The sequence below is a fragment of the Grampus griseus genome (assembly GCF_964374135.1).
Source record: "Grampus griseus genome assembly, chromosome: 19".
Lineage (NCBI taxonomy): Eukaryota > Metazoa > Chordata > Mammalia > Artiodactyla > Delphinidae > Grampus > Grampus griseus.
The window spans coordinates 6,614,781-6,642,613 of record NC_139013.1 but is presented as its reverse complement, the minus strand read 5'-3'; the positions used below and the strand labels follow the sequence as shown (position 1 = coordinate 6,642,613).

At 50.2% G+C, this 27,833-nt stretch overlaps 1 protein-coding gene across 3 annotated transcripts in view; it reads left to right on the top strand.

Moving 5' to 3' along the window:
• Positions 1–27,833, top strand: part of MYH14 (myosin heavy chain 14) — a 91,113-nt gene that overhangs the window by 14,796 nt on the left and 48,484 nt on the right. For all 3 annotated transcript variants that reach the window (XM_082676801.1, XM_082676799.1, XM_082676800.1), the window contains 11 exons: positions 1,471–1,563; positions 1,934–1,997; positions 4,588–4,686; positions 5,643–5,783; positions 16,066–16,161; positions 18,429–18,547; positions 19,786–19,938; positions 20,148–20,321; positions 20,631–20,804; positions 22,831–22,945; positions 26,286–26,473. In XM_082676801.1, the coding sequence (XP_082532927.1) occupies positions 1,471–1,563; positions 1,934–1,997; positions 4,588–4,686; positions 5,643–5,783; positions 16,066–16,161; positions 18,429–18,547; positions 19,786–19,938; positions 20,148–20,321; positions 20,631–20,804; positions 22,831–22,945; positions 26,286–26,473 (1,416 nt within the window). The remainder of the gene's footprint in view (positions 1–1,470; positions 1,564–1,933; positions 1,998–4,587; positions 4,687–5,642; positions 5,784–16,065; positions 16,162–18,428; positions 18,548–19,785; positions 19,939–20,147; positions 20,322–20,630; positions 20,805–22,830; positions 22,946–26,285; positions 26,474–27,833) is intronic.

The window sequence follows — 27,833 nt, the reverse complement described above, 5'->3', positions numbered from 1 at the left end:
GGACACCGGTGGGCACCCCTGCCAGGAAGCCACATTGCCACTTATGACAGTCCCGTGCTGTGCACGCCCAGCCCCACGCTGTCATTTCACACAACCCTGCTGTGTGCCACAGGCCCCCCTCACCCCACTGTTGCTTATGGCAGCCCTACTGCACACACACACCTAGGGCCCATGCTGCCATTAGTGTGGTCCTGCCGCACATGTGCAGACCCCAACCACACAGCCGTTTCTGTTAGCCCTACTGTGTCTGTGCAGACTGGCCACAGATCCCAATGCGAAACAACCCAGAGGCCCAAACTACCATTTATTGTTGATCTGGTAAATATATGTAGACAGAGCCCACAGACACCACGAGTTCACACAACCCACAGACCCACACTGATAGTTACGGTAGGCTTGATGTGTACACCCAGCTCAGGCTAGTGTCTGAGGGCTCACAGGGCACTTGAAGAAATAGTTGGTGTCTTTGAGAGCCTGGCTAGGAAAGAGGGGAAGGGGATTGCTGTTGACTGAGCACCTACTATGTTCCTGGCTCTGCCACTGAGGTGGCTGTAGGGAAGTTCAGAATAAGATCCCTACCCATGGGGGTGGGGGGAGGGATAAACTGGGAGTAGAGGATGAAGAGATGCACATTACCAGGTATAAAATAGATAAACAACAAGGATTTACTGTATAGAACAGGGAACTATATTTAATATCTTGTAATGAACTATAATGGATAAGAATCGGAAAAAGAAGAATATAGGTATATACATATATATGTATAGCCATATCATTCTGCTGTGTACCTGAAACTAACACAATATTCTAAATCAACTATACTTCAATTTCAAAAAAAGGTTCCTATCTTAAAAAAATAAATCAATAAAAAATCCCTACCCATGGATCAGCCTGACTGGGGGAGGAGACTACCAAGCTGCCAAACAGTTCGAAGCACTTTACACGGATGGTGTAGATTTTTCTTTAATTCTACAAGTGATACATGAGTACATATTCACTGTAACAACAACAACAATCAGATAAAGTGAAATTCCTCTTTCCTTCTCTCAGTCCTTCCTTGGAGTGTCTTATGCTGTTGACAGTTTGGTGTGTATCCTTGCAGGCCTTTCTCTAAATGTTTACTGACGTGTCTATCCTTATAGAAATAGGAGTCCTGTTTTGTGGTGCGCTTTTCCCTCAGTTTATTTTTTATTAATGGGATCACGCTGTAGGCATTTTCCTGCAGCGTGCTTTTTGTTTTGTTTTGTTTCCACTAACAATGTATCCTGGAGATGTTTCCTCAGATGTTTCCTCGTTCCCTTCCCAGTAGACTGAAGGGCAAGACCCACATGCGGGAAAGAGGGCACACACCCGGACACACAAAGGCCCCCCCCCCACAGACACTCAGCCAGCTGTGACCCAGACCCACCCCCATTACAGCTGGGCCAACCCCCTCCCCCCACTGACGGGTCCTCCCCCGCGCCCCTGCAGGGTGAGCTGGAGCGGCAGCTTCTTCAGGCCAACCCCATCCTGGAGGCCTTTGGCAACGCCAAGACAGTAAAGAATGACAACTCCTCCCGATTTGTGAGTGCTGGGGGAGGGCGGTGCCTGGGCCTGAGTCAGTGAAACAGGAGCTGGGAGTTTAGGAGGATGGTGGAGGGGAGGCAGGACGTATGGGTCTGTTGAAGGGGGAGGGGCCTGGGGGCCGTGGCTCCTAGGTCTGAGGGATGAAGGAGCTGGGGACCTGGGTCCCAAAGAAAGAAGTCAAAGGGGCCTGGACCTTGAATTCCCCTAGGAACTGCCCCCCGAACTGGAACCTCACGATTGGAGTGGGGTTCAGTGGAGGGAGAAAGCAAGAGGCAGCCCTGGCTCTGGGAGGGGTGAGTGCGGGTTGGCGGTGCTCTCTAGGCCCACGGGATCCTTGGCTAAGTCCCTCCACCCGCTTCCCTCGCAGGGCAAATTCATCCGCATCAACTTCGACGTTGCCGGGTACATCGTGGGCGCCAACATCGAGACTTGTATCCTCTCACCGCCCGGAGGGGTGCCTGGTGGGGGGACGAGGGGTGGCAGCCAAGGAGGGTGGCTCTTGGGATCTCACCGCTTACGGAAAACAGGCGTCCACACTCGCCGGGAAACCTGGCTCCCTGCAGCTCAGAAACTGTGCCTCAATTTCCCCCTCTGCACAAGGGGAAGGATCCTAGAACCTCAGGAAGGGGCAGAGGCAGCATCTCCACATGAAGGGAGGAGGGCAGGGCCTCCCGGAGCTTTTAGGAGAAGGCCAGCCCAGCCTCGCTATGGGGCGGAGGGTCGGCTATGACTTAACCATAGAGAAAGGTCGCGAGCGCAGGCAGCAAAAGGGGAAGGCGTGTGGGGCTGAATGGGTGGGGGGGCAGAGGCCTTGCCCCATGGAGTCACACGGGACGTGCTTAATTCCCAGGTATGCCAACATGTGTGAAATGTTTTCTACCAGGCATGCTCATCAGAGACTCCGTGCCCAGGGTTTTTACTGGGGGCTGATCACATAGGCACCCTCTCCCTGGCACGTACCCAAATTCCGGAGTCCCTGCAGGAAAGCGGGTGTTCAGAAGAAACCATGTTGTTTTGCACAAACAGTTTAGGTGCAGGGAGCCCCTCCTATCAGCCAAGGAAGGCTGGGAACCCTCCCGAAATCCAGATTCCCAGACACCAGCCAGAGGCGGGCTTTGCAGGCCGGCTGGCTCAGGCCGGCTGTGTCAAACCTTTCCCACACATGCTCGGTAGGAATTTAAAAGATAAACCCCAGAAGCTCCAGGAGTGCAGCGCATAAGAGAACGAGCAAAGAAATCACACCCACCCGCGTTCGAATCCCAGCTCTGACACTTTGAGGCTCTTGAGCACGTGATTTGACCTCTCCGGGCTTCAGTTTCCCCCTCTGTAGAAGGGGACGGATCGTTGAACCTACTCTGGAAGGGTCTGAAGTGAGGCAGGTTCTTAGCGTGGCACCTGTCACATCGTAAGCACTCAAGCATGAGCTCTCTGGGAACTCCCTGGCGGCCCAGTGGTTAGGACCCGGCGCTCTCACTGCCGAGGGCCCGGGTTCCGTCCCTGCCTGGTCGGGGAACTAAGATCCCACAAGCCGTGTGGCACGGAGGAAAAAAAAAAAAAAAGAATGAGCTATCATTATTAGGAATGAATGATTAGATTAGCAGTGTCCTTATAATGTTAATATTGATATTCATAACAAATCACATCCCCATCCCCTCGGTATCTAAGCTCACTGTCTCCCCCCACCCCCCGTAATCGGGGGCTGGGGGGAGGGTTGAGAAGCAGTGTGTTGGTGAAGGGTTTTTCCTAAGAGGGCTTAGGGAGTAAGGAAACAGGGACCTCGCTGTCAAGCAGCTGGGCCCCATGGACTCTGCTGCCACCTGGTAACTTCTTCCTTGGGCTCAAGGCCTCATGTCCCCTGCCGCCACCAGCTTCTGATCCCCACAGTTCCTGCGGCCCGTCACCCCTCTGCATCACGGTTCCTGCTCACACAACTTCTTAGAGCTCACGGCTCTCCCTGCCCCATCCATCCTGCCATCCCAGGCCTCCACGGACCCCGGAGTCTTCTCTGCCTGCTTCCAAACGCTAACTTTCTCCCATCTACACTCCCCATCCAGTTGGGGCTGCCCCCACCAGGCACGGCTCTCCTTCCTGGCTGTCTCTGCCTCGGGGCCAATGACCAGCCTGTGGTCATTGGTGTTCGCGGGGCAGGTGCCACCCCCAGGGTCAAACAGATGGATCCCGGGCTTGGCCTGACCCCTCACACCAGCATCAGCATGTCCAACATTTCTTGAGGGTTTACTGCGTGCCTAGCAGTGTCTTGAGAACTCTCCATATGTTAACTCAGTTCCTCGTCTCTGTAACCCTGTGAGGCAGATGCTGTTATCCCATTTCACAGATGAGGAAAACGAGGCTCGGGGCTGTCATCACCCAGGGTCTCACAGGTCGTGCATGCTCCCTTCAGCCCACCTTGCCCTGTGGGACCTCCTCCCGTGGGTCCTCCCTGTCTCACCCAAGCAGGTTAGCGCCCCAGGGTGTCGGGTCAATGGTTTGCAGTCCACCTTGGGCGAGGCTCCCCAAGGCAGGTCCTGCATTATGACAGTTGTGCACAATATGTGCTCGGAGGTCCCTGAGTGAAGGACACAGACGGCCACACCAATTATCAGATGTTTTATTTTCCTTTAAGGCGTCTCACCAATTTTCAGTGTGTAAACGTGCCATGTGGCTTTCCCAGAGGGAGAAGCTGAGAGCCCCAGTAGTCATACGGGGAAACTGAGGCTGAGAGGGTCATGACAGCAGGAGGTATTCTTATCCTTGGTAACGAAAAACCAGGCACAGCTCCAGTGTTTGACACGTAATAACTCATTTACCCCGACAGCACCTCATAGACTCATGGACGGGTGTTATTATCGGGCCCCTTGCACAGATGAGGAAACTAAGACTTGAGGCTTAAGTGACACATGTCCAAAGCCACTGGTCCAGTTAGCGACCAGGTCGCCGGCCGGGGCTATGAGTGACTCCACTGTTCCACGGGATAGCAGGGGGTTCCCCTCCATGGAGTACCTTAACTCACCCCCCGCCCAGACCTGCTGGAGAAGTCGAGGGCCATCCGCCAGGCCAAGGACGAATGCAGCTTCCACATCTTCTACCAGCTGCTGGGAGGCGCCGGGGAGCAGCTCAAGGGTTAGTGTCCAGTGGCTCCCCACCCCTCCCCGGGGTCTGGGTGGTAGCCGCGTGTGGACCCCCTGGGGCGGAGGACATGGGAGGCACTAACCTTTGTCAAGCACCTGCTTTGTGTCAGGCTCCTGCTGGGTGGTGGATTCTCTCGCCTCCCGGATCCCACCGCCCCTGGTTTCTGCCGCCTCTCGACTCCTGCCACCCCCAGACTCTGCTGCCCTCTGGTTCCCGCTGTCTCCCGGGTCTTGCTCATGCCAGCTACGTGGCCACGTGTCTCCTGCCCACACTCACTTCTCTCCTGAAACTCCGGGGCTCTGCCTACTCCAGCGGGTGCTGTAACAACTCCAGCTTTGCCATCTCGTGGTTCCCGAAGATCGTGGTTTGCGTGGCTTGTAGGCTCCTGCTGCCTCATGGCTCCTGCCTGAGACTCCTTCTGTCTCCTGCTCTGCGCTCCTCCAGCCCTCTGGCTGTGGAAACGCCCCAAGGCTGTCTCGTCTACAGTGGCCCCGCTGCCCTGTGGCTCCCTGTCATTCTGGCTTCTTCCACCCCGTAGCTTGGGCCGCCTCCTGGCCCCTCCGCACCCAGCCTCCTGCTTACGGTGGCTTCCGAACCCTGTGCCATCGACCCCTCCTGTCCCATGGCTTCTGCTAACTCAGGCACCCGCAGCCCTGTTGCTTCTGCCAGTGGGCGGCTCCTGCCTTCTCTGGGCAACTCTGCGACTTGAGGATCATTATGGAAGGAGGGAAGAGGAAAGGTCTAATATGTGCTAAGTACCCACTTCACGCCTGGCCCTTCCCACCAAACCCTTGAAGAATGGATCCCCACTCGTTTGACAGAGGAGGAGACCGAGGTTCCTAGTGGGGAAGTGATGCTCTTCCTGGGGTGGCTATTGAGGAAGCCGGGACTTGAGTCTGACTCTACAGCTCATTCTTGACCTTGGCCTCCCCCCGTTATTCCTACAGCCGACCTCCTCCTCGAGCCGTTCTCCCACTACCGCTTCCTGACCAACGGGCCATCATCCTCTCCGGGCCAGGAGCGTGAGCTCTTCCAGGAGACACTGGAGTCCCTGCGGGTCCTGGGATTCACCCACGAGGAAATCACCTGTGAGTGAGCCATGAGCCCAGAGCCCCCCATGAAGGATGGGGGTGGACACCTGGCCATTCATTGCTTGGTTTGAAAACTAAAACAGGGAACGGAGGAAGGAGGAAGCTTTTAGTAGGGGATCGGGAAGGACACACTGAGATGGTGATGTTTGCGCAAAAGCCTGGAGAGCCGAAGGTGTGAGCATTGGTGCTATCTGCGAAGAGCGGTCTAGGCAGGGGGAAACAGCGTGTGCAAAAGCCCTGAGGCAGGAAAGGTGTGGCATGTTTGAGGAATTGAAACTTCTCGAATGGATTCAATTAGTGGGTGACCCAGGGGAGTGGGGAGATGGAGCCACAGAGGCAGGTGGGGTCTCAAATGCCAGCCTGAGGGGCTGGGATTTGTCCTGAGGGCACTGGGGAGCCATGGGTGGGCTGGGAGCGTGGAGGAGCAGCTCTGGGCCGTGTGGAGGATGGACTGGAGGGCAGGAGGAGGCTGAAGCGAGGGTGCAGGGAAGACCCTGCCCCTGGCCCAGGGTCTTCCTTGGTTGGTCTGGGCTCGGGGGCACTGGGGTGAAATACTCAGCTCATTATCCGTGTTCTGCTGCTTTGCCCCCCACCTTTCTCACCAAACAGTACATTTTGACAGTAGTTCCGTTGCAGTACTGTATTTGTTTGCCAGGGCTGCCATCACAAAGCACCATAAACCGAGTGCCTTAAACAAGTGAAACTGATCATGTCCCAGTTCTGGAGGCCAGAAGTCCGAGATCGAGGTGTTGGTGGGGTTGGTCGGTCCTGGGAGAATCTGTTGCCTTCCCCTCCCCTAACTTCTGGTGGTTTCCTTGTTAGAAACGTCACCTGACCTCCGCCTTCAGCTTCATGCGGTGCGCCCGCCTCCCTGCCCAAGCATCTTTATGCAAATCTCCCCTTTTATGGGACACCCGCCATTTTGGATTAGGGGCCACCGCACTCCCATGTGATCTCATCTTAACTTAAATAATTACAGCTGCAACGACCCAGTACCCAAGTCAGGTCACATTCTGAGAGGTCCCAGGCATTAGGATTTTAATGTATTTCTGGAGGGAGTAGGGGGACACGATTCAACCCATTATGCGCACATAGAGGGGGAAATCTCAGTCTTTTCTCCGCCTACCTGGCGTTTCATTGTCTGGATGAATTGTGATTCCTTTCACCAGTCCCGTGGAGACCTTGATTTCCAGTTCTGAGCGGGTCCGGTGCTGAGTCTCATTCTCCTCTGGTCTCTGGGGCTGCGGAAGGCCTCGGGAGCCACTGTCCACCCAGGCAGCAAACAGGCCAGCATCCTCAGGCATATTGACACAGGGTCCCAGGCCTCCCTGCTAGATTTCCCAACCACGGGTTGCGTAACTGCCCTGCTCCTCCCTGGGCAACTGACAAACAAATTCAGATGGAGGCCACAGTGGGGGCCTGAGCCCCTCAGGTACCGCCTGCCCTCCTGACACAGGTCACCTCAAGTAACCCTCCTGCCGTGTGGTGGGCGCGGGTAGCAGCTCCAATTTTTCCAGTCCCGAAACAAAAATTTTGCAGCACCGTCGGCATGTAGTGACATAATCTGAATATGATCAAAGGTCATCGTGTGAAAACCGAGTCGCCCTGGGCCCCTCTGAGCCCAGTTTTCCACTGTTAAGTTTCCTGCATCTCCTGCCAGAAATATTTCAGACATGTAAGAAAAGACACACATTATTCTCCAGCCCCAGGGCTGATGTTCTTCTGTAATGTTGATCAAAATGTTACCGAATTTCTGGGACTTCTCTGGTGGTCCAGTGGCTAAGACTCTGCGCTTCCACTGCAGGGGGCATGGGTTCAATCCCTGGTGGGAGAACTGAGATCCTGCATGCTGCCCGCCCACCCCCCCCCCAAAAATGTTACTGTATTTCTCTCCTGATTTAAAAGTTCCTGCACAGTGGTTGATCCAGATGGGCCCCACCTCCCTGACCTTCCTCCCAGTACCCGCTCAGAGGCACCAAGTAACAATGAAAACACCTGGCGTATCACGCCCCGCACCCTGGCCTGGGTCCTGGGCGGCACTGGGGTAGAACGCTCAGCTCATCGCCCCCCGTGCTAGCGTGGGCTTTGTCCCCTACTTTTCCCACCAAACAGCGTGTTTGGCAGTCATTCTGGTTTTGTAGGTATAGGTGAATTTCAGGTTTTTTTGTGGTTGCAGAAGGTTTCACTGTTTAGATGAACTGTGATTCTTGTAACCCATCTGTCCCTTGCAGACACACCCTTCAGGTGACTGCCTCCTATTGCTGTTGGAATCAAAAAGTGCCAGGAATATCCTTATAAGTAGATCTTTGTGCTCGTGGGCGAACAGAACTGCAGGATCAGTTCTTAAGCCACAAAATACTGAGTCCAAGGAGAGGTGCAGTTTTTGGTTTTATCCAGCTTTCACGGAAATCTAACAGCCTTATTGAGATATCATTCACATACCAGAACATTTACCTATTCAAATTATATGTCAGGGAATTCCCTGGCGGTCCAGGGGTTAGGACTCCGCACTTTCACTGTCAAGGGCCCAGGTTCGATCCCTGGTTGGGGAACTAAGATCCCGCAGGCCCTGTGGCGTGGCCAAATACAAGCCAGTGGCTTTTAGTACCTTCAGAGCTGTGCAGCCATCCCCACAATCAATTTTAGAACATTTTCAGTGACCCAAGAAGATAACTTGTTCCCCTTTGCGGTCGTCTGCTGGTTTTCCAATGCCAGCCCCTGGCAACCACAGATCTGCTTCCTGTGTCTATGGATTTGCTTATCCGGGACCTTTCATATAGATGGAATCATACAATATATCATCCTCTGTGGCTGGCTTTCTTCCCTCGGCATTATGGTTTGAAGTTTCATCCATGTGGTCGTATGTATCCGTGCTTCCTTCCTTTTTACTGCTGAATAATTTTGCTTTTTACCTTTGTCTTACGGAACCTTTCAAACAGGTATGCAAGTAGAGAGCAGAGGGTTGTGAACCCCCCACCCCTCCCCCAGGAACCTGGCACCAGATCCAGCAGTTAACGGGCTCATGACTTCTTGGCTTTCAGCTCTAACCCCCAGCCCCTTTCCCTTCCCCCAACCCCACTCTGTTTTTTTAAATTGTACTGAATCGACCTCGCCGCCGTCCAGAAGGTGGCGCTAGTTTCCAGTTTCTCCCACCCTGTGTCTGGAGCACCTGTTCCCCCGACGTGGTTGTCAGCAACCACTGTTGTCAGCTTTTTTGCTTTTGCTGGTGTGGCAGGTGGATGGGGTCTCATAACAGTGTGATTTTGTGTCTCACTTCCAAGGAGTGGAGCCAGCCAGTCACCTTTTTTCTAGACTCTCCTTTGGAAGAAAGAGGAGACAGAGATGGGGAGTTCCCTGGCGGTCCAGTGGTTAGGACTCGTAGGTTAGGGATGGCCCTGGGTTCGATCCCTGGTCGGGAAACTAAGCTCCCACAAGCCTCATGGCATGGCCAAAAAGAAGGACACAGAGGTCCAGGGAGGTGGGGTGTCTGCCCTATAGGACTCACTGCCTTTGATGAGGTGGTGGTGGAAACCGGGTCTGACTCCAAAGCCAGCCCGTGGTCCGTTTCCAGAGAGGCAGGTGGGCGCCTCTGGGTCGCCCACGGGAAGCCCAGGGCAGAGAGCGTTCGGGGCCAGTGGAAGCAGGACCTCCACGCCCCTCCTCACTTCCCATCCACGTTGGCGCCGTAAATGCCACCAGGGAGGTGGAACAGGCAGCCTAGCACGCAGGGAGGTGAGCTCCTGTCACGTGAGGCCGTCGTAGCCTCGCCAGCCCCGCGCCTCCGCCCGTGCAGGTTGGGGCTTGCTTACTGCCGGCTGGGTTGAAGTCAGCAGCCAGAGCTGACTGCCAACCCCTCAGGCGTCAGGTTCGCCGGGTGCTTGGAACCCACGCAGGTTCCGAAGCCAACCGTAAAAGGCCACCGGGGGAGCTCGAGTCTGGGTCGGGTCTGAGCTGATGTTAAGAATGAATAATCATCCGGTTTGTTAGGGGTGATGATGCCTTTGTGAGTCTATCAGGAGATGTGCTCATTTATTTATCTTTCGGGAGGTACCTCGCTGCCCTGCCGCAAAACCTCCCAGCGTTTCTGGGACCCTGGGCTGTTCCCGACACCCCAGCCCCCTGACCCCCCCGCCCAGCCCCTCCCACTGCCCAGCAGGGGAAACCTAGGCCCAGGAGGCCACTGGCTTGCCCCAGGTCACGCCTCAGTAATGTACCCCCCACTAGTTAACTCTCGGCCATTTGTTCATTCGTATATCGATTCATTCAACACATGATGGAGTCTGCGGGCCAGACCCCTGCAGACCTGGGAGAAATGAACTGTGACCGAGACAGAACAAGCCCCTGCCCCCTGGAGCGCTGAGACCCAGGGAGCATCAAATCACACAAGTGGATTAAAGTTGATCCCCTGGAAGAGTGATGGCTGGAAGGTGCATGGAGTAGTGACTGTGGGTCAGGGGGGTGGGGGCGGGGTCTCGGAAGGGGCGGGGCAGCCCCTGGAGGAGGCGGCGCTTGGTTGAGCCCTGATGGTCAGGCAGGAATTAAGCAGGTGTAGGTGGTTCTGGACCGCCTCAATGGGGAGGGAACTCCCAGGGCAAAAGCCTGGGGGCAAGAGAGGGTGTCAGGTGTTGGCGGGGATTAAAGAGGTTGGCCTGGCTGGTTGGAGTAACTGAGGGGACCCGAGGCTGGAGCAGGTGGGAGGATCGGGGACAGGGTGCCGAAGACCTTGATAAGGGATAAGATTGAATCCCAGAAGTAGTGGGGACTGTGGAAGGAATTCTTCCCCCCAGAGTGGCAAGCTGAAGTTCATTCGTGAACGCATTTATGGAGTGCTTACTGTATACAGAGGATACAGTTAGAAGGTGAATAAGGAACAGATACTTTCCACAAGGAGTTACGATCCTGATGGAGATCGAAAGGAAAATTCAGATTTGTTGCACACCCCAGCGTGCCCCGAAAACTATACCAAAACCTTTTTTCCCTGGGGGACTAGAATTCATGGACCGTAAAATTCGCCATTGTCAAGTATACAGTTCAGTATTTGTAACATATTCATAAGGTGGTGTGACTCATCACTGCAATTTCACTAATTCCAGAAACTGAGTCTTTTCTCAGCAGTGATCTTTTTTTTGACTACATTTCAAGGGGTATGAAATTCAAAAAGAACTAAAAGTCTTTGATCATTCCAGTGTCCCGGGCTCCCAGGAGGCCACCTCTGTTAGCTGTTTCTTGTGTGTCCTTCAGAGTAAGGCTTCTTGAAGCTGTCAGGCCAGTGACCAACACCCCCCCTTCTGTTTTCAGGGATTTTTTTTAACCTCTTTTTTTTTTAAAAAAAATACTTATTTGGCTGTGCTGGGTCTTAGTTGCGGCACGTGAGATCTTTGTTGCAGCATGTGAGATCCTTTTAGTTGTGGCATGCAGGATCTTTTAGTTGTGGCATGGGGAGTCTTTAGTTGCGGCATGCAAACCTTTAGTTGCAGCATGTGGGATCTAGTTCCCTGACCAGGGATCGAACCTGGGCCCCCTGCATTGGGAGCGCAAGTCTCAACCACTGGACCACCAGGGAAGTCCCTAACCTCTTTATTTTGAATAATTTCAGATTTACAGAAAAGTTTTAGCGTACACAGAATCGCTGCATACCTTCTCCCAGAGTCCTCAAACATTACCATCTTGCCACATCTGCTTTATCCTTGTCTGTCTTTCTGATTACTTGTTCTGAGCTGTTCGAGAGTGGGGGTGTAGCCCAGGGATCCCGTCACCCTTCGTATCTCCGATGACCACTGTCACAAGTGACCACAAACCTAGTGGCTTATAACAACACACATTTATTCCCTCACGGTTCTGGAGGTCAGAAGTCAAAAATCAGTCTTACTCGTTAAAGTCAAGGTGTCAGCAGAGCAGGTCCCTTCTGGAGGCTCTGGGAAGAATTCGTTTTCTTGCCTGTTTCAGCTTTCAGAGGCCACCCGTATGCCTTAGCTCATGGCCCTTTTCTGCGTCTTCAAAATGCATCACTCTAGGGACTCCCCTGGTGGTCCAGTGGTTAGGACTCTGCGCTTTCATGCCAGGGCCTGGGTTCGATCCCCGGTTGGGGAACTAAGATCCCGAAAAGTACGCGGCGCGGCCAGAAAAATTGAAAAAAAAACCAAAATGCATCACTCTAACCTCTGCTCATGTGGCCTTCCCCCTCTGCCTCCCTCTTGTAAGAACGCTTATGATTACGTTTCGGACCCACCTGGATAATGCAAGATTAATCTCCCGTTTTAAGATCCTGAATTTCATCACATCGGTAAAGTCTATTTTTCCCTGCAAGGTAACATTCACAGGATTCAGGCCGTGGACATCTGGCGGAGAGGGGGCATTACTCATCTTACCGCCCCCCCCCCCGAATCTGTCTGTGCTCATTTCCTAAGAACATTCTCTGACACAAACACAGTACAGAATCATCATTAGGAAGTTAACATTGGCACTGTTAGTACTGTTATCTAATCCACAGACCTTATGCCAACTGTCCCAATAATGTCCTTTATAGCAAAAAAAAATTTTTTTAAGTTAAACACACACACACACGCACACACACACACACACACACACTTCCCCAGTCCAGGATCACACACGTTGCATCTAGTCGTCACACTTTACTCTCCATCCATCTGGAACCGGTCCTGAGTCTTTATCGTTCGTGACCTTGACACTTGGGGAGATTACAGACCAGTTGTTTTGTCAACGTGCGTGTGTTTCCTCGTGATTAGATTCGGGTTACGCATTTTTGGCATGGGTCTCCCAGAAGGGCTCCCCCCTCCACCTTCCGCCACTCCCTTTTCCTAAGTAAACTTTGTACAGAAGCTTACGTAGCACAGACACCGGAAAATGAGCGCGGTGCCAAAGCGCCCAGCTCAGGGGAATTTCTGCAGGTGACGCCCCGTATCACCCGCACCTCGAAGCCCCCTCAAGCCCCTTCCCCTCGCCGCAACCCCCATCACCACTGTGTTGGCATCTAACAACATGGAGTTGTTTCGCCCGCTCTTGAATTTGGAACAAACAGACCCGTACAGATCGTGCACTTTTGAACCTGGCTTTTTCCCTGCAATCCTGTGAGTGCGCCATCTGTCCGAGTTCAGTGAGTGGCCAGAAGGGGGCTTCTGAGGGGCTGGCCCACTGGTGTGTTCGTTTTGTAAGCTCTCACTGAGCTGCATGGAGGTGCTCTGTGTGCTTTTCTGTGTGTGTGCTCTACGGTCGTACAAACGTCCGAATTTTATGCTAAAAGAGGGACGGAAAGGGCTGCACGGCTGTTAAGAAGACAGACCCCAGGGCCAGACCACCGGGTGTGTCTCAGCCATGCTGCTTATGAGCTGGGTGATCCTGGGTAAGTTGATTACCCGAATGTGCCTCGGTTTCCCTGTCTGTCAAATGGGGGTTTTACTGTTTCCCATCGCAAGATGCTATTGCAGGATTTGGCTCAGTGAGTTGTTCCGAAGGTGACATGAGGTCATTTGTGAGTGCTTGGAACAGGACCTGGCACGGAGTAAGTGAAAATAGATCAGTGTCCTTTTCAGTCCGTAAATCGTGGAGACTGTTCTAGGAGGAACGTGGATGAGGTAGCTGGGTGTTGGCGCTGGTCTGAAGCATCACCACGAAAGCAGCAGACAGGAGCCCAGTCTGATGTAGGCGTGTTATATGGTCCACTCCAAGGAGCCCAGCCTGATGTAGGCGTGTTATGTGGTCCACTCCAAGCCGAGGGCAGCCTCGCGGGTGGAGACAAGGAGGCTTTGACGCGATGACCAAATCTTGATAAGTTCTGAACAAAACCAAGACCAGCCTTCCCTCGGATTCCTCAGTGACTATCCTCCTAGAAAATGCACTGTGTATTAAAACCAAACACAAAACACTTTTGTGTGTATACATAAAACTGCTGGGGTTAGTCTCAGAGCATTCCAAACCATGATTTCACAGACGTGAATGTCCACTGGGACGTTTCGCAATCAAACGGAATGTGGGCAACTCTTTGTTGATACAGAAGGGCAACTCCTCTGGTTCCCACCTGCCCAGTCTCTGTGGCATCCAGAAACGTTGCCAGGGTGGCCCCCATCCCTATGCTAACCAACCCCTGCACGTTCCCGAGACGTCCTTTAGGGGGCAGCATTGCACACTCACGGCGAGATTTCTAGCCGCTTTGCGCAGACGTGCAAATATTAATACAATCGATCTTCTTTTACGATGTCCGAGTTGGAGAATTCACCTACCCACGACATTTATTCGTAACCCCCAAACCAGCAATCCTGGTGCTTTTGTGGTCATTGCTGTCATGCATAGAGGAGTGAAAGTTTTGAGTTGCCCAGTGTGCACCCAACTGAAGTCTCACGGGGTGACATTCAGCCTTCTTGTTCCAGCCCATACTGTAAACCACTGTCCTTTCTACAGTCTGTTGAGTGCCATGCTTTTCACTTTTGGGGTGCTTTTTGGTTGGTGATTTCACTGTCTGAAATGTCCCCCTAAATGTAGTGCTTAATGCTGTCCGGTGTCCCTAAGAGCAGGAAGGCTGTGATGTGCTTTACAGAGAAAATACGTGTGTGAGAAGAGCTTCCTTCAGACTCCAGTTGTAGTGAATGTTGGTTGTGAGTTCAGTGTGAATCAATGCTGTATATCAGATAAGATGTCTTTAAAAAAATGTTATTGAAGTATAGTTGATTTACAATGTTGTGTTAATTTCTGCTGTATACCAAAGTGACTGAGTTATATATATGTGTGTGTGTGTGTGTATTCTTTTTCATATTCCTTTCCATTATGGTTTATCACAGGATATTGAAGAGTGTTCCCTGTGCTGTACAGTAGGACCTTGTTGTTTATCCATCCTATATACACTAATTTGCATCTGCTAATCCCAAACTCCCACTCCTTCCCTCCCCTACCCCCCTACCCCTTGGCAACCACAAGTCTGTTCTCCGTGTCTGTGAGTCTGTTTCAATTTCATTGATATGCTCATTTGTGTCGTATTTTAGATTCCACATATAAGTGATATCATATGATATTTGTCTTTCTCTTTCTGACCTACTTCACTTACTATAATAATTTCTAGGTCCATCCATGTTGCTGCAAATGGCATTATTTCATTCTTTTTTATGGCTGAGTAGTATTCCGTTGTATATATGTACCACATTTTCTTTATCCATTCATCTGTCAATGGACATTTAGGTTGCTTCCATGTCTTGGCTTTTGTAAATAGTGCTGCTGTGAACATAGGGGTGCTTGTATCTTTTCAAATTAGAATTTTGTCTGGGTATATGCCCAGGAGTGGGATTGCTGCAATTCTATTTTTAGTTTTTTGAGGAACCTCTGTACTGTTTTAGATAGTGATGCACCAGTTTACATTCCCATCAGATAAGGTGTCTTTAAACAGAAACACACATAAACCAAGGTGGTGCATTGATCAGTTGATGAAAATGTGACCAGAGGCTCCCAGGAACCAAACCTGTATTCCCCCATAGGAACGTTTGTTCACATTCGATAATTCAGTGTTTCAGGTGACGCTATAGAACATAATTACCAAGAATAAGGAAAATTGACTGACCTTGACATTTTCTGCCTTTTTTTTTTGCATAGATAGTGGTTGCCATATATACCTTTCTGCACCTCGAATTTTTTACTCGATATTTTAGAAATCTTTCCATATTGCTAAAGATCTTCCTCATTCATTTCTCTAAATCCTTTTAAATCTTCTATGCATTGCTCTATAAAATGGACATGAGCAGACACCAAATGACGATAAAGCAAACTTTGAATATAAAATACAGAATTCAGGGACTTCCCTGGAGGTCCAGTGGTTATAACTCCGCTCTTCCACTGCAGCGGGCGCGGGTTCAATCCCTGGTCAGGGAACTGAGATCTCTCGTGCCACGCAGTGTGGCCAAAAAATAAAATAAAATACAGAATTCATTTATCCGTTCATGTATTTAAGACCTGCTTGGTGTCAGGTGGTGGTATAATTTGACATAAGGTTTTTAAGCTAGATTTCTTTTTTTTATTATCTTATTTTTTAATTGAAGTGTAGTTAATGTACAATGTTGTGTTAGTTTCAGGTGTACAGCAAAGTGATTCAGTTATACATACATATACATATATCTATTCTTTTTCTGATTCTTTTGCATTATAGGTTATTACAAGATATTGAGTATAGTTCCCTGTGCTATACAGTAGGTCCTTGTTTAAGCTAGATTTCTAAGGGGCTAGTTTAGACCACATGTCAGGACCCTGAGCCTCGCTGATCTGTGTCTCTGCTGCCCCTTAGCCATGCTGCGGATGGTCTCGGCCGTTCTCCAGTTTGGCAACATCGTCCTGAAGAGAGAACGGAACACCGATCAAGCCTCCATGCCTGACAACACAGGTACCACCACATGGCCTGCTACCCACCTACGTACAGAGCATCCTCCCTTCCCAGCCAGACCCACCTCCCATCCAGGACCACCCTGATTTCCTGCCCTTTGCTGAATCTTTACCAAAATAACACCATCCACTCTTTTCTTGATTATAAAAAGTGTGAGCTCTGCTGAAAATTTGAACAACACCAGTGTGCCAAGGTGGAAGGGGGCGCGGACAGCAGGATCCTCTATCATCCCAGCCCCTCCCAGAAAACCAGCATTAGCACTGGCCATATCTCCTCCTGGCCTCTGCGCTCTGCGTATATATACTTCTGGGGTTTTTTTGCCTTTCAGCAGAAGTATAGTTGATATTCCTTTTTTTATCAAAATGGAAATAGCTTTGCTTCTTTATTATTATAAAATAATACAATCTGAATGGGGAAGAAAATATGGCAAGACAGGGAAGTATAAAGGCAGGGAAATTACCCATAATTACTGCTAACACTTTGGGGGCATTTCTCTCGGGGCTTTGTTCTACGTCTGTATCAATGTGGAAATAATTATCACAGAAATGGAATCTCGCTTTACACCGCCTTCCCCTCGAGATGGGAAGAGCTTTCTGTCCTGATTATGACACCCTATGGGCTGTTTTCAAAAGCTGTGCAACACAGAACATATGAAGGAAGGGGCATCTCTCACGATGTCACTGATCTGAGCTGTCCCTGTGACATCTGGGGGCCAGGTTCACACACGCAGCAGGTGTGCCATACATACTCATTCGTTTGATTTTCAAAATTGGGGTCAGACCTTATAAACTGTTTTGAAACCTGCTTTCCCCTCACCCCCTTAATGCAATGGGGGTAACTTTTCAAGATTATTAACTAGAACTCTACTGGGGTTGCTTCACCTGGGCTCTGTGAGGAGAACTGTATGTCAGTATAATTAATCTCCTTTGGAATCCCTTGTATTTCCTTTTCTGCATTTGCAAACATTAATTGGAGAAGCAGCCCCCAGGCTCCACCGGCTGGCAAAGTACACACCAAGGGCTTAGAACCCTGTTAAGTCACCCTGTTACTGGCAGCATAGTACTCCATGCTGTTTTTTCAGTTTTAAATATTCCCATATAATGCAAAATCACTGTAGAAGAAGTAGAAATTGCAATTGCATCAGAGGGAGGGAGAGAGAGAGAGAGAGAGATTGATTTAAATCCTCATCACCTCTCAGAAATAACCACTGTTGACATTTTAATGTGTCTCTTCCTCAGTGTTTTTCTCTTTTGCTGGAGCTGAGTATTTGTAGTAACTATCTTCCTGTGACGCAAGTGATAGAGGCTCAAAAACACTTCTTAATGATCATTTTAATTCAGAGGCGAAAGAAGAAATACACCTGCCCACACAGCCCTTCCTCCATCTTCTGCCAAAACAGCTATTAACATTTTGGCAATTTTTTATTCCTACAAAAATAGGGAAGAGCAGTGAATTTATTAAGATTTCTTTTAGGTTTGGCCACCTCACTGAACTCTTATTCCAAGAGTTTTCCCCCAGCATTTTATTGAGACATTTTCCAACATATAGAAAAGTTCAAAAAATTTTATACCGAACACCCAGATCCACCACCAAGATTCTACCACTGACACTTTACTACGCTTGCTTTATCGAATATCTTTGCATCCTCTGTTCATCCGTCTCCTTTTCTGGCGCGTTTCAAAATCTCAGATATTGGTACAGACCCTTCAGCCTGTATATCATTTACTGGCATCCGATATTTGTTTACAGTTCTTTCATGGACTGGAAGTGAAACATACAAATCATGAAATGTACATGTCTTAAGTGTACTGTGTAATAATTTATAATGATTATTTATTTAGTAAATAATAATTATTTATAATGCTTATATTATTAATTATAATGTTATAAATAATTATTATTTATAATAATAATATTTAGTGACTGCAGAACATTTGTTCAAATGGATGCACCCTGACTCTCTAACCAATCCCTAGCTGTTGGACATTCAGGTTGCTTCCTGGTTTTCCCCATTGTAAACAGTGCTGTGACGGACATCCTCCTAGTCCAGCTTTTGCCCACATCCAGAATTATTTTTGCCAACTTAGGGTTCCAGGAGGAGAATTATTGGGCTGGAGAATGCACACACCTTTAGGACCCGTAATGCCTCTAGCGGGAAAGGCTGGTGTTCCACCAACGGTGGGGGGTGGCACCCTCTCCCCCCTCCCCCCCTCTGCACTGTCCCCACCTCCCAGTGCTGATCGCATCTTGGTGCCTCTCGCCCTCAGCTGCGCAGAAGCTCTGCCGCCTCCTGGGCCTGGGGGTGACAGATTTCTCCCGCGCCCTGCTCACCCCCCGCATCAAAGTTGGCCGGGACTACGTGCAGAAAGCACAGACCAAGGAACAGGTGGGCAAGGCTGGCGGCAGGTGGGCGCAGGGAAGGGCCCTGGATTTTTAAGCAGCTTATGCCAGTTTTTTCTCGCTCACTCAACAAACTTTTGCTGAGTGTCTGTTCAGTTACCGACTCTGGTCTAGGTGCTAGAATAAAGACAGTCATGGAAACAAAGACCACGCCTTCAGGGAGCTCAGGCTGTAGTAGGGAATCAGATAATAAAGGAAGAAACGGGTGCTTTCTTCAAAGGAGGGGATTGAGGTGCTCGGGAAAGTCTTCTCGGAAGAGGTGACATTTGAGTTGAGACTTGGATGGTTCAAGACAAAGGGAATATAGCATGTGTAAAGGCCCTGGGGCTGGAACAAGCTTGGCAAGTTGGGAACATTAAGGAGATCAGTGAGACTAGACAGTGGGGGAGAGGGTGGTAGAAGCTGGAGTCAGAGAAGTTGGAAGGGGACAGATCACATGAGGTCTTAGGAGCCACAATAAGGAGGTGAGTTTTATGCAGAGTGCAGCAGGAGGCCAGTGAGGATTTAAGCCAGGGAATAACTTGGTTCAGTTTGTCTTTATAAAGATTCCCTTGTCTACTGTGTGGAGAATTGGGTCCAGGGGGACCCAGTAGAAGCAATGAGACACAAGGAGGCCACTGTCACAGTGCCGGCAAGCGATGAGAGCAGCACAGATAAGCGTGGTGGCAGTGAGGGTGGGGAGAGGTGAACACAGACTAGATGTTTTCAGAATTCCAGTTTTGGGGCAGAGGCCTCTGCCTGACCCCAGGCTGGGCTCTCGAGGTGCTAGGACAGAGGAGGCACAGTGACGGATATGAGCTTGGGGATCACACTGACCTGGGTTCTGCTGTCAGTCAAGGTACTATTGATAGGATCCATTTTACAGATGAAGACACTGAGGCACAGAGAGGTTTATTCACATGCCTGAGGTCACACAGCCTCTAAGTAGCAGAGCTAGGATTCCAATCTAGATGTTGGTCTCCAGATTCCACCCTCTTACCTGTTCTGCCGTGGAAATTGGTTCAAGGGTTGGGTGGAATATTCATGAACTAATGTGCCCCCAAGCACTTCACACAGTGCCCGACGCACAGTAGGGCGTCACTAATGATCTGCTGTTGTTAATGTCACTGCTCTTGACGAACTATGATGGGGCTCCGTCCACACCCAGTGTCTCCCTGCCGGCAGGGCGGGGTCGGGGGGCACTAATGTGCAGGCTGGGCCCTCACTGTGTGCCCTGACCTGCAGGCTGACTTTGCGCTGGAGGCCCTGGCCAAGGCCACCTACGAGCGCCTCTTCCGCTGGCTGGTCCTGCGCCTCAACCGAGCCCTGGACCGTAGCCCCCGCCAAGGCGCCTCCTTCCTGGGCATCCTGGACATCGCCGGCTTTGAGATCTTCCAGGTCTGCGCTTTGTGCCTGGCTGGGGGCTGGGAGGGCTCCATCACGGTGGCCCTGTCCCCCTCTCTCTGGGTCCCTTTCCCCCTCTCTCTGGGTCCCTGTCCTCCCCTCCCTGGGTCTCTGCTCCCCTTTCTATGGGTCCCTGTTCCCCCCGGGTTCCTGCCCCCTCCGGGTCCCTGTCCCCCTCTTTCATGTGTCCCTCCCCCCCGCAGCTGAACTCCTTCGAGCAACTCTGCATCAACTACACCAACGAGAAGCTGCAGCAGCTCTTCAACCACACGATGTTTGTCCTGGAGCAGGAAGAATACCAGCGCGAGGGCATCCCCTGGACCTTCCTCGACTTCGGCCTCGACCTGCAGCCCTGCATCGACCTCATCGAGCGGCCGGTGAGCCCACGGCTGCTCTACCCTCCACGTGACCTTGGTCCAGCTCCTCACCCCACCGGCCTCAGGCCTCTCCATCGGTTAAATGGGGAAAACGGCATAGATCCTTGTGGCTGCTGGATGATTAGAACCCAGAACATGCCTGCCACAGGGCGTGGCTCGAATCAAAGGGCTAATCGATGGCTATAACGGTTGTTCTCGTGTTTGCTCGTAGGTCCCAAGTGGCACAAGAACTAAAAATTAGCAGCAACCTAAGTGTCCAGTATTTGGGGATCTGACTTAACTCTTCTGCCCTCCTCTGTTAATGGTCAGGCCAACCCCCCTGGGCTCCTCGCTCTGCTGGATGAGGAGTGCTGGTTCCCAAAGGCCACAGACAAGTCCTTTGTGGAGAAGGTGGCCCAAGAGCAGGGTGGTCACCCCAAATTCCAGCGGCCAAGGACTCTGCGGGATCAGGCCGACTTCAGCGTCCTGCATTATGCGGGCAAGGTAGGGAGCAGGGGCCAGCCTTGGGGGCTGTGGGTGGGAGTGAGGATGAAGGGAGGGTGCAGAGGGAAAGCAGGGGCCACCTGGTGTCCACTGGGACAAGTCACAGCCAGGCCAGGGGTAGGAAAGCCCTTGGAGGAGTGAGGACTCTGTCTGATGAAGTCAGCAAAGGCTTCCTCAAGGAGGGGATATTTGCAGTGGGTTTCGAGAGATGGATAGGAGTTCACCAGGTGGAGAATTAGGTGCATTTTATTCACTCATTTGGCCAACATATGCCTTTTGTGGGCTCAGCCCTGTGCTGAGCAAAGCTGGGAACCCACGTCAGATATGATTCTGTCCTCACAAAGTTCCTTATCTGGGAGGGAGACGAAGACAGACCATCGGGATATAAGGCCGATAAGTGCTTTAATGGGGCCAGCTAGGGATAGTGTCAAAGTCCAGAGGAGCAATCCCAGGGAAGGTCTCACAGAGGAGAGTGATGCTTGATCTGAACTCTAAATCAAGGGTCAGCAAACATTTCCTGTGAATAGTTTCAGTTCTGTGGGCCAGTCTCTGGCACAACTACTCAATTCTGCCATGAGAGCACAAAAGAAGCCACAAGTTCACACATAAATGAAGGCCATATTCCAATAAAACTTTATTTATTTTATTATTTTTTAAATTATCTATTTATTTATTTATATTTATTTATTTATTTTTGGCTGCATTGGGTCTTTGTTGCTGCACGCAGGCTTTCTCTAGTTGCGGCAAGCGGGGTCTGCTTTTCGTTGTGGTGCGCGGGCTTCTCATTGCAATGGCCTCTCTTGTTGCAGAGCACAGGCTAAGCACACAGGCATCATGGCGTGCGGGCTCAGTAGTTGTGGCTCGCAGGCTCAGTAGTTGTGGCACACGGGCTTAGTTGCTCCGCGGCATGTGGGATCTTCCCGGACCAGGACTCAAACCCGTGTCCCCTGCATTGGCTGGCAAAGTCTTAACCACTGCGCCACCAGGGGAGTCCTATTTATTTATTTTTGGCTGTGTCGGGTCTCAGTTGCCACACCCTGTGCGGCCTCTTTGTTGTGGCGGGCGGGCTTACTTGGCCCGTGACACGTGGGATCCCAGTTCCCCAGCCAGGGATTGAACCTGCGTCCCCTGCATTGGAAGGCGGATTCTTAATCACTGGACCACCAGGAAGGTCCCTAAAACTTTATTTATAAAAGGAGGTGGATTTGGCCGGGAGGCCATTGTTTGCCAATCCCTGGTCTAAATGATGAGTAGGGACTTCCCTGGTGGTCCAGTGGGTAAGACTCCATGCTCCCAATGCAGGGAGCCTGGGTTTGATCCCCGCTCAGGGAACTAGATCCTGCATGCCACAACTAAGACCTGGTGCAGCCAAATAAATAAATATTTTAAAAAATAATAATAAAATAAATGATGAGTAACCCGTAGCCAGAAAAGAATGGGTGGAGGGAACGGCATACACAAAGGCTGAGGGGTAGGAGACCCATGTGTTCTGTTCTAGAACTCAGTTGTTTTCCAGACATTTGCTAAGATTTCCTGTGTGCCCAGTCCTCTGCTGGTTGTGAGTCAGACTCAGGCCCCGGCCTCTGGAAGCCACCATCTGGTGGGGGGGAACGCATGCAGGGAATCGTGGTGGTCAAGACTGTGATTCCATGGAAGGGAGCTGGCCACGTGAAAATCCACGGAGAGGGAATCACAGGTGGCGGGAACGGCAGGGGTCAAAATTCTGAGGTGGAAATGAGCTTGCACATTTGAGGACCAGAGTGGCTAAATGAATAAGGAAAGAAGTGTTGGTGGATGAGGTCCCAGAGGTGGGCAGGGTCCTCTTAAGGGAAATACAGAAAGGGAGAGGGACCATGCTGCGGGTGGGTGCAGTTCAGGATATGGGCACAAGGTGTCCACCAGTGCTCTCTCCTGAGTGGTGAGCCCCAGAGCTGGGAATCTCAGAGCTTCTGGGAGGCTCCCTGGGAAATCAGCAGTGCTGGTGAACCCACCATCCCGCCACCCTCCTGTGCCCAATTTCATTCAGGTTGACTACAAGGCCAATGAGTGGCTGATGAAAAACATGGACCCTCTGAATGACAGTGTCGCAGCCTTGCTTCACCAGAGCACAGACCGGCTAACGGCAGAGATCTGGAAAGACGGTAAGGACCAGCTTCCGCAGGCCCTGTCCCTGGAGCTCTGTGCATCCCTTCTCCCAACTCACAGTGTGAACACTTTTGTTCCAGACCTGAGTTGTCAGCTCAGAGGCAGAACTGGTGCCAGTAGGCCAGACAGCCTTACAGTAGTGATTCCAATTAGTGATTATTGATTGATATCTCAAACCAGCATCACACTCAATGATAAAACACTCCTCTTTAATCAGAAAAAGACAAGGATGCCCACTGTCAACACTGCTGTGAAACACTGTTTGGGCGATAATAGTTTATGCAATCAGACCAGAAAAAGAAATAAGTATATGAATTTTCAAAAGGAAGCAATGAAGTTATTAATTGTAGATGGCATGTGATCCCTAAAAAAAAAAAAAACAAGAGATTCGACTGAAAAAGAATTAATAACAACAAGAGAACTCGGAAGGGCAGTATTTACAGGTTAGTCAACTTTTAGGCTTTGCTTTCATTGATCTCTCCCAAAGTTCCCTTCAGGGATTCAGGGAAGAAAAAAAAGAGCAAAAACCCAGGTATAGTTTTGGAGTTTTCCTGCTCCAACAAGGCCCGTGTGAGTTTGGCCATCCGTCTTTTCAGACTGACACTTTCAGACCAGCAAGCCCTGTCCATCCTTGCCCTCCATCCTTAGAGGAGGTTTGAGAGATGATTTTATAAAACGGACAGAACCAGTATCTTGGTTTCCTGATTCTGGGTTTCCAGAATCTGTCAGTTTGCCTTAATCTTTTATTGAAGTGAAAAGCATAGTAGTAGCAGCGCCAGCCCATGCAATTGGACAAGAGAACAAAATAAGCAAGATGAGTCATTCCCAAAACAAACTCACAGAGCAAAAGGGCATAGCACACCTTGATATGGTGAGCTGATTTTAGACAGGGAAATTTGATGTTAGTATCTCATATAGTTTATACAAGAGGGATTGAAAAGCATCGTTTGATGTTCAGTAACAGAGCCAGATTCTGCCGAGAATCATCTCCTTCAGACTGAAAATCTTCCCCGTCAACTTCTTTAAAATTTGTGCCATGTTCACGGGCACATGATGTTCCCCCTAATACTTCACATGCTCCACCCTGTATATGCTCGGCTCTCAAAGTGTTCCAAGAGAGAAAGTAGAAGTGGCAAAGCCTCTTGAGTCCTAGACTGGAACCCCACACAGTATTATTTCCTCCACAGTTCTTCTGAACAAAGCAAGTCACAAGGCCAGCCCAGATTCAAGGAGCTGCAAGTCACAGAGAGGGGTGGGGGATTGGGGCCATTTCTGCATCAATCTCTACTACAGCTGCCCTGAGCCCAGAGTTGGCTTTGCTTTTGGGCATCCTGACAGCCCAGAGTTGGGTACCCAACATCCTGGAAGCCCAGGGGAAAAGGCAAATGAGACAAACTCTCTTCAACAAGCTGGGTGGGAGCCTTGAGTTAGTCCTTGAGCTTCCTGGTGGCCAGGGCAAAAGGGGATACCTAATAAAACAGATACAGACTCAACCTATAGGGAGAGAAGTTTTTTCCCCCCGGGTATTAAATTCGAAGGGGGCATTTGCCCTTTCAACCAACGTTGATGCCCTCATAAAGCTGAACAGGACAGTCTCCCTGGCTTTAAAAGTTTATGGCCAGGATCAGGTTCCTCCTCCTGCTTTGCTCTGTGCTGTTGACTAATAACCCTTTCTTCTTTTTTCTTCCTGCCTCTTCTCATGCTGCTCCCTTTGCACCTGCCATCCCATCTCCCTGCCTCTCCCCCCGTCTGTCCTCACCCCCACCCAGAGCACGGGGGCTTGCAGCAGTTCTCTTTCCTGGGCTCCTTCCCACCGTCGCCCCCAGGATCTTCAGGGAGGCGCGGCTCTGCCATTTCTCCGTCAGGGGGTGGGTGTTGCTGTGCACCAACGGGTGAGATTTGCCAGACGAGGAGGGTGGGCCCTTTGGACCGGGAACCTGGTTTTGAACGTCTATCCCCTTTCCTTACCATACAGAGATCTTTCCCTCTTCTTTCCTGTCCCCACCCCCTGTTGGCTCCCTTAGCAGTTTCCAGACTCTTTGTAGCAGCACAAGGCCTTCTTCTAACTAAACCGCATGTAAAAGTGCAAACAACTGTGATAGTATCAGCTGGCACTAATTGAGCCCGTACTGTGTGCTGTGCACTGTGCAAAGCCCTTTCACCATTATTAACACATGGAATCCTCTGAACCACCTAATCAGGCAGCTGTTAGTACTGTTACCCCTGTTATACGGTTGAGGACATGGAAGCACAGAGAGGTTAAGTCACCTGCCTGTGGTCACACAGCCAGTAAGGGACAGAGCTGGGATTTGAACCCAGAGCCTCTGCTCTTACCTGTGCTATAAGAACTTAATAAATGATAATTATCCTTTTGATAATAACTAGGAGCATGGCGGTAGGAGGGAGACTTGAACCTGGGGAGGAAAAATGCCATATCTGAGCCCCCACTGTGTGCCAAGCACTGCCCTCAGAGCGAGTTATCTAGTTGACCGTGATAACCCTCGTGATTGGGGGTTGCAGGCCATCAGCTTCTGCCCCAGCTGCAGGTTCTTGAGAAACTGGGAAGGATTCAGTACATAGAATTTGAGACAAAGGAGTGCATATTTCTCACTAGTTGAAGTGACAGCATCAAATGACAATAGGGAAAAAAAATTATCATGAAATCAGGCCTTTCTGGGAAAATGGTGACTATGGAGGCAGTTTGCCTTATTTTATTTTATGTTTTTTCATTTCTTTTTATTTATGTATTTTTAATTTTTTGCCTTATTTTAAACATTGCCTTATTTCAAATATCGTAATAAAGCCAGACTTCATTACATTGTTAATGTGACACTGTTTCAAGTTCCTGAAAATGCAGCTGTAGTTATCGCCCTTTTCCCTCTCTGTGCCTCAGTTTCCTCATCCATAAAATGGGAATGATTTTTATAGGCTTATAAATAAGCTGATGTATGTCAAGTGCTTTGAGCAGTGCCTGGCAGAGAATAAGTGCTAAGGAAGCATTTTCTATCTTCATCATCATCATTTGCTGATAAGGAAAATGGAAAAGAAGGGTCAGAGACCAGGGTTCAAGAAGATTCATACTGCCTGGGTTCAGATCCTGGGTCTTCAGATCCTAAACTGTGTGGCCTTGGGCACAGTCTTCCATCTTTCTGAGCCTCAGTTTGCTGGTCAGTCCAATGGGCTGATAACACCTACCTTACTAGGCTGTGAGAGGTGTTTCATATGTAAAGTGCCAGGTCCTATAAATAATAAGATCGTTGACCTTTGGCCAACCCAGCCTCATAAAACTGACCTTTGACTTTACTCTCTCTCTACATCTGTTTCCTCCTCCCACAGTGGAGGGCATCGTGGGGCTGGAGCAGGTGAACAGCCTTGGGGATGGCCCGCCTGGTGGCCGCCCACGCCGGGGCATGTTCCGGACGGTGGGACAGCTCTACAAGGAGTCCCTGAGCCGCCTCATGGCCACACTCAGCAACACCAACCCCAGCTTCGTCCGCTGTATCATCCCCAACCACGAGAAGAGGGTGAGTGACCCAGCCCAGGGAGGGATGGCAACTCTGGCAGTGGGTAATGTCCCAGTCGCTGGATGTGGCTGGAACCATGTCTGGCCCCAGGCTCACTTCTGACTGGCTGTGTGACCTCGAGCAAGTTGTTTTCCCTCCCAGGCTCAATGCCCTGTTAGGAAAATTCATTCATTCATAGGACTTAAGTTTTACTGAGCACCTACTAAGTGCCAGGTAGTGGGAATACAGTGAAGTCAGGGAGGGCTCCCTGGAGAAGGTGAGGTCTGAGCTTGGAAGGATAAGTGGCATTCTAAGCAGAGAACAGCTTGTGCAGAAGCCCAGTGGTTGGTTGGAGCATGAAAGGTACAAGGGATGGAAAAAAGACCGTTGGAGCTGGGAGTGTCATGTAAGTGTGGGGTGACCATGCCTGGCCTCCTAGGCCACCAATAAGTTTTCTTGTTGGGAAAATCAGAGAATAGGCCCTGTAGAGAAGGGTCAGCATAGAAGGTGAAACTAGGTGCCTGGGGCTTATACTGTCCTCAGAAAGCAGGAGCTGAGGTTATTGAGTAGGTGGATCTGTGTTTCTCATAGCTGTAAATACCATATTTTATCAAATCTAAGACACATGTATTGTGACATTTTAGCATCTCTGAAGTTGGGATGTGGCTTACAATCAAAGGCCTGTCAGAGTTTAATCGACAAGAGCTTTTCTTTCTTGGTGGTATAGAAGATAACAGTGTGTTTTACAATTGATAGTGGCTTTTATTTGATGAAATACGGCATACATGGACTCAGCCACTTCTCCAAAGAGCCTTAGTGGAGAATGGTGCTTACAGTCTAAGATCTGGGTGCTAGGTGTGCTCCATGGTATCAAGGTGTCACTCTCAGGATCTCTCAGTAAATAGAGCTATGTACGTACACACTAATGTACATGCATGCATACACATATGTATATACGTGTACACATATATGTGTACACACTTACATCTATGTTTATTTCTATGACTATCTTTATATATCGAAAACTACGAGTTCCCACCAGTATGTCAAGTTCCAGTCCAACATCTCTTTTTAGCAACAGTGAGATCCTGTAATATAGCACACATTTACTAGTTTTCTCAGTCCCCTTTTACGTAATCAGTCTCCTGACCTTGCTGGGCACCTCCCCACTCAAGCCTGCCAAATGTCTTGTTGAAGGGTGGAATGGAGGAAGGAAGGAGGAAAGGAGGGAGGGAGGGAGGGAAAAAACCAAAATGTTACTGTGAGACCATCCTATATATTATTTCCAATTTCCAGCTACTTTCAGCCATTTCCTTGGGGCTCTTTTGAGAGAGCCACTAAGATGGCTTAAGCAAAAGTGAGAATGTATCAGGAATTCCCC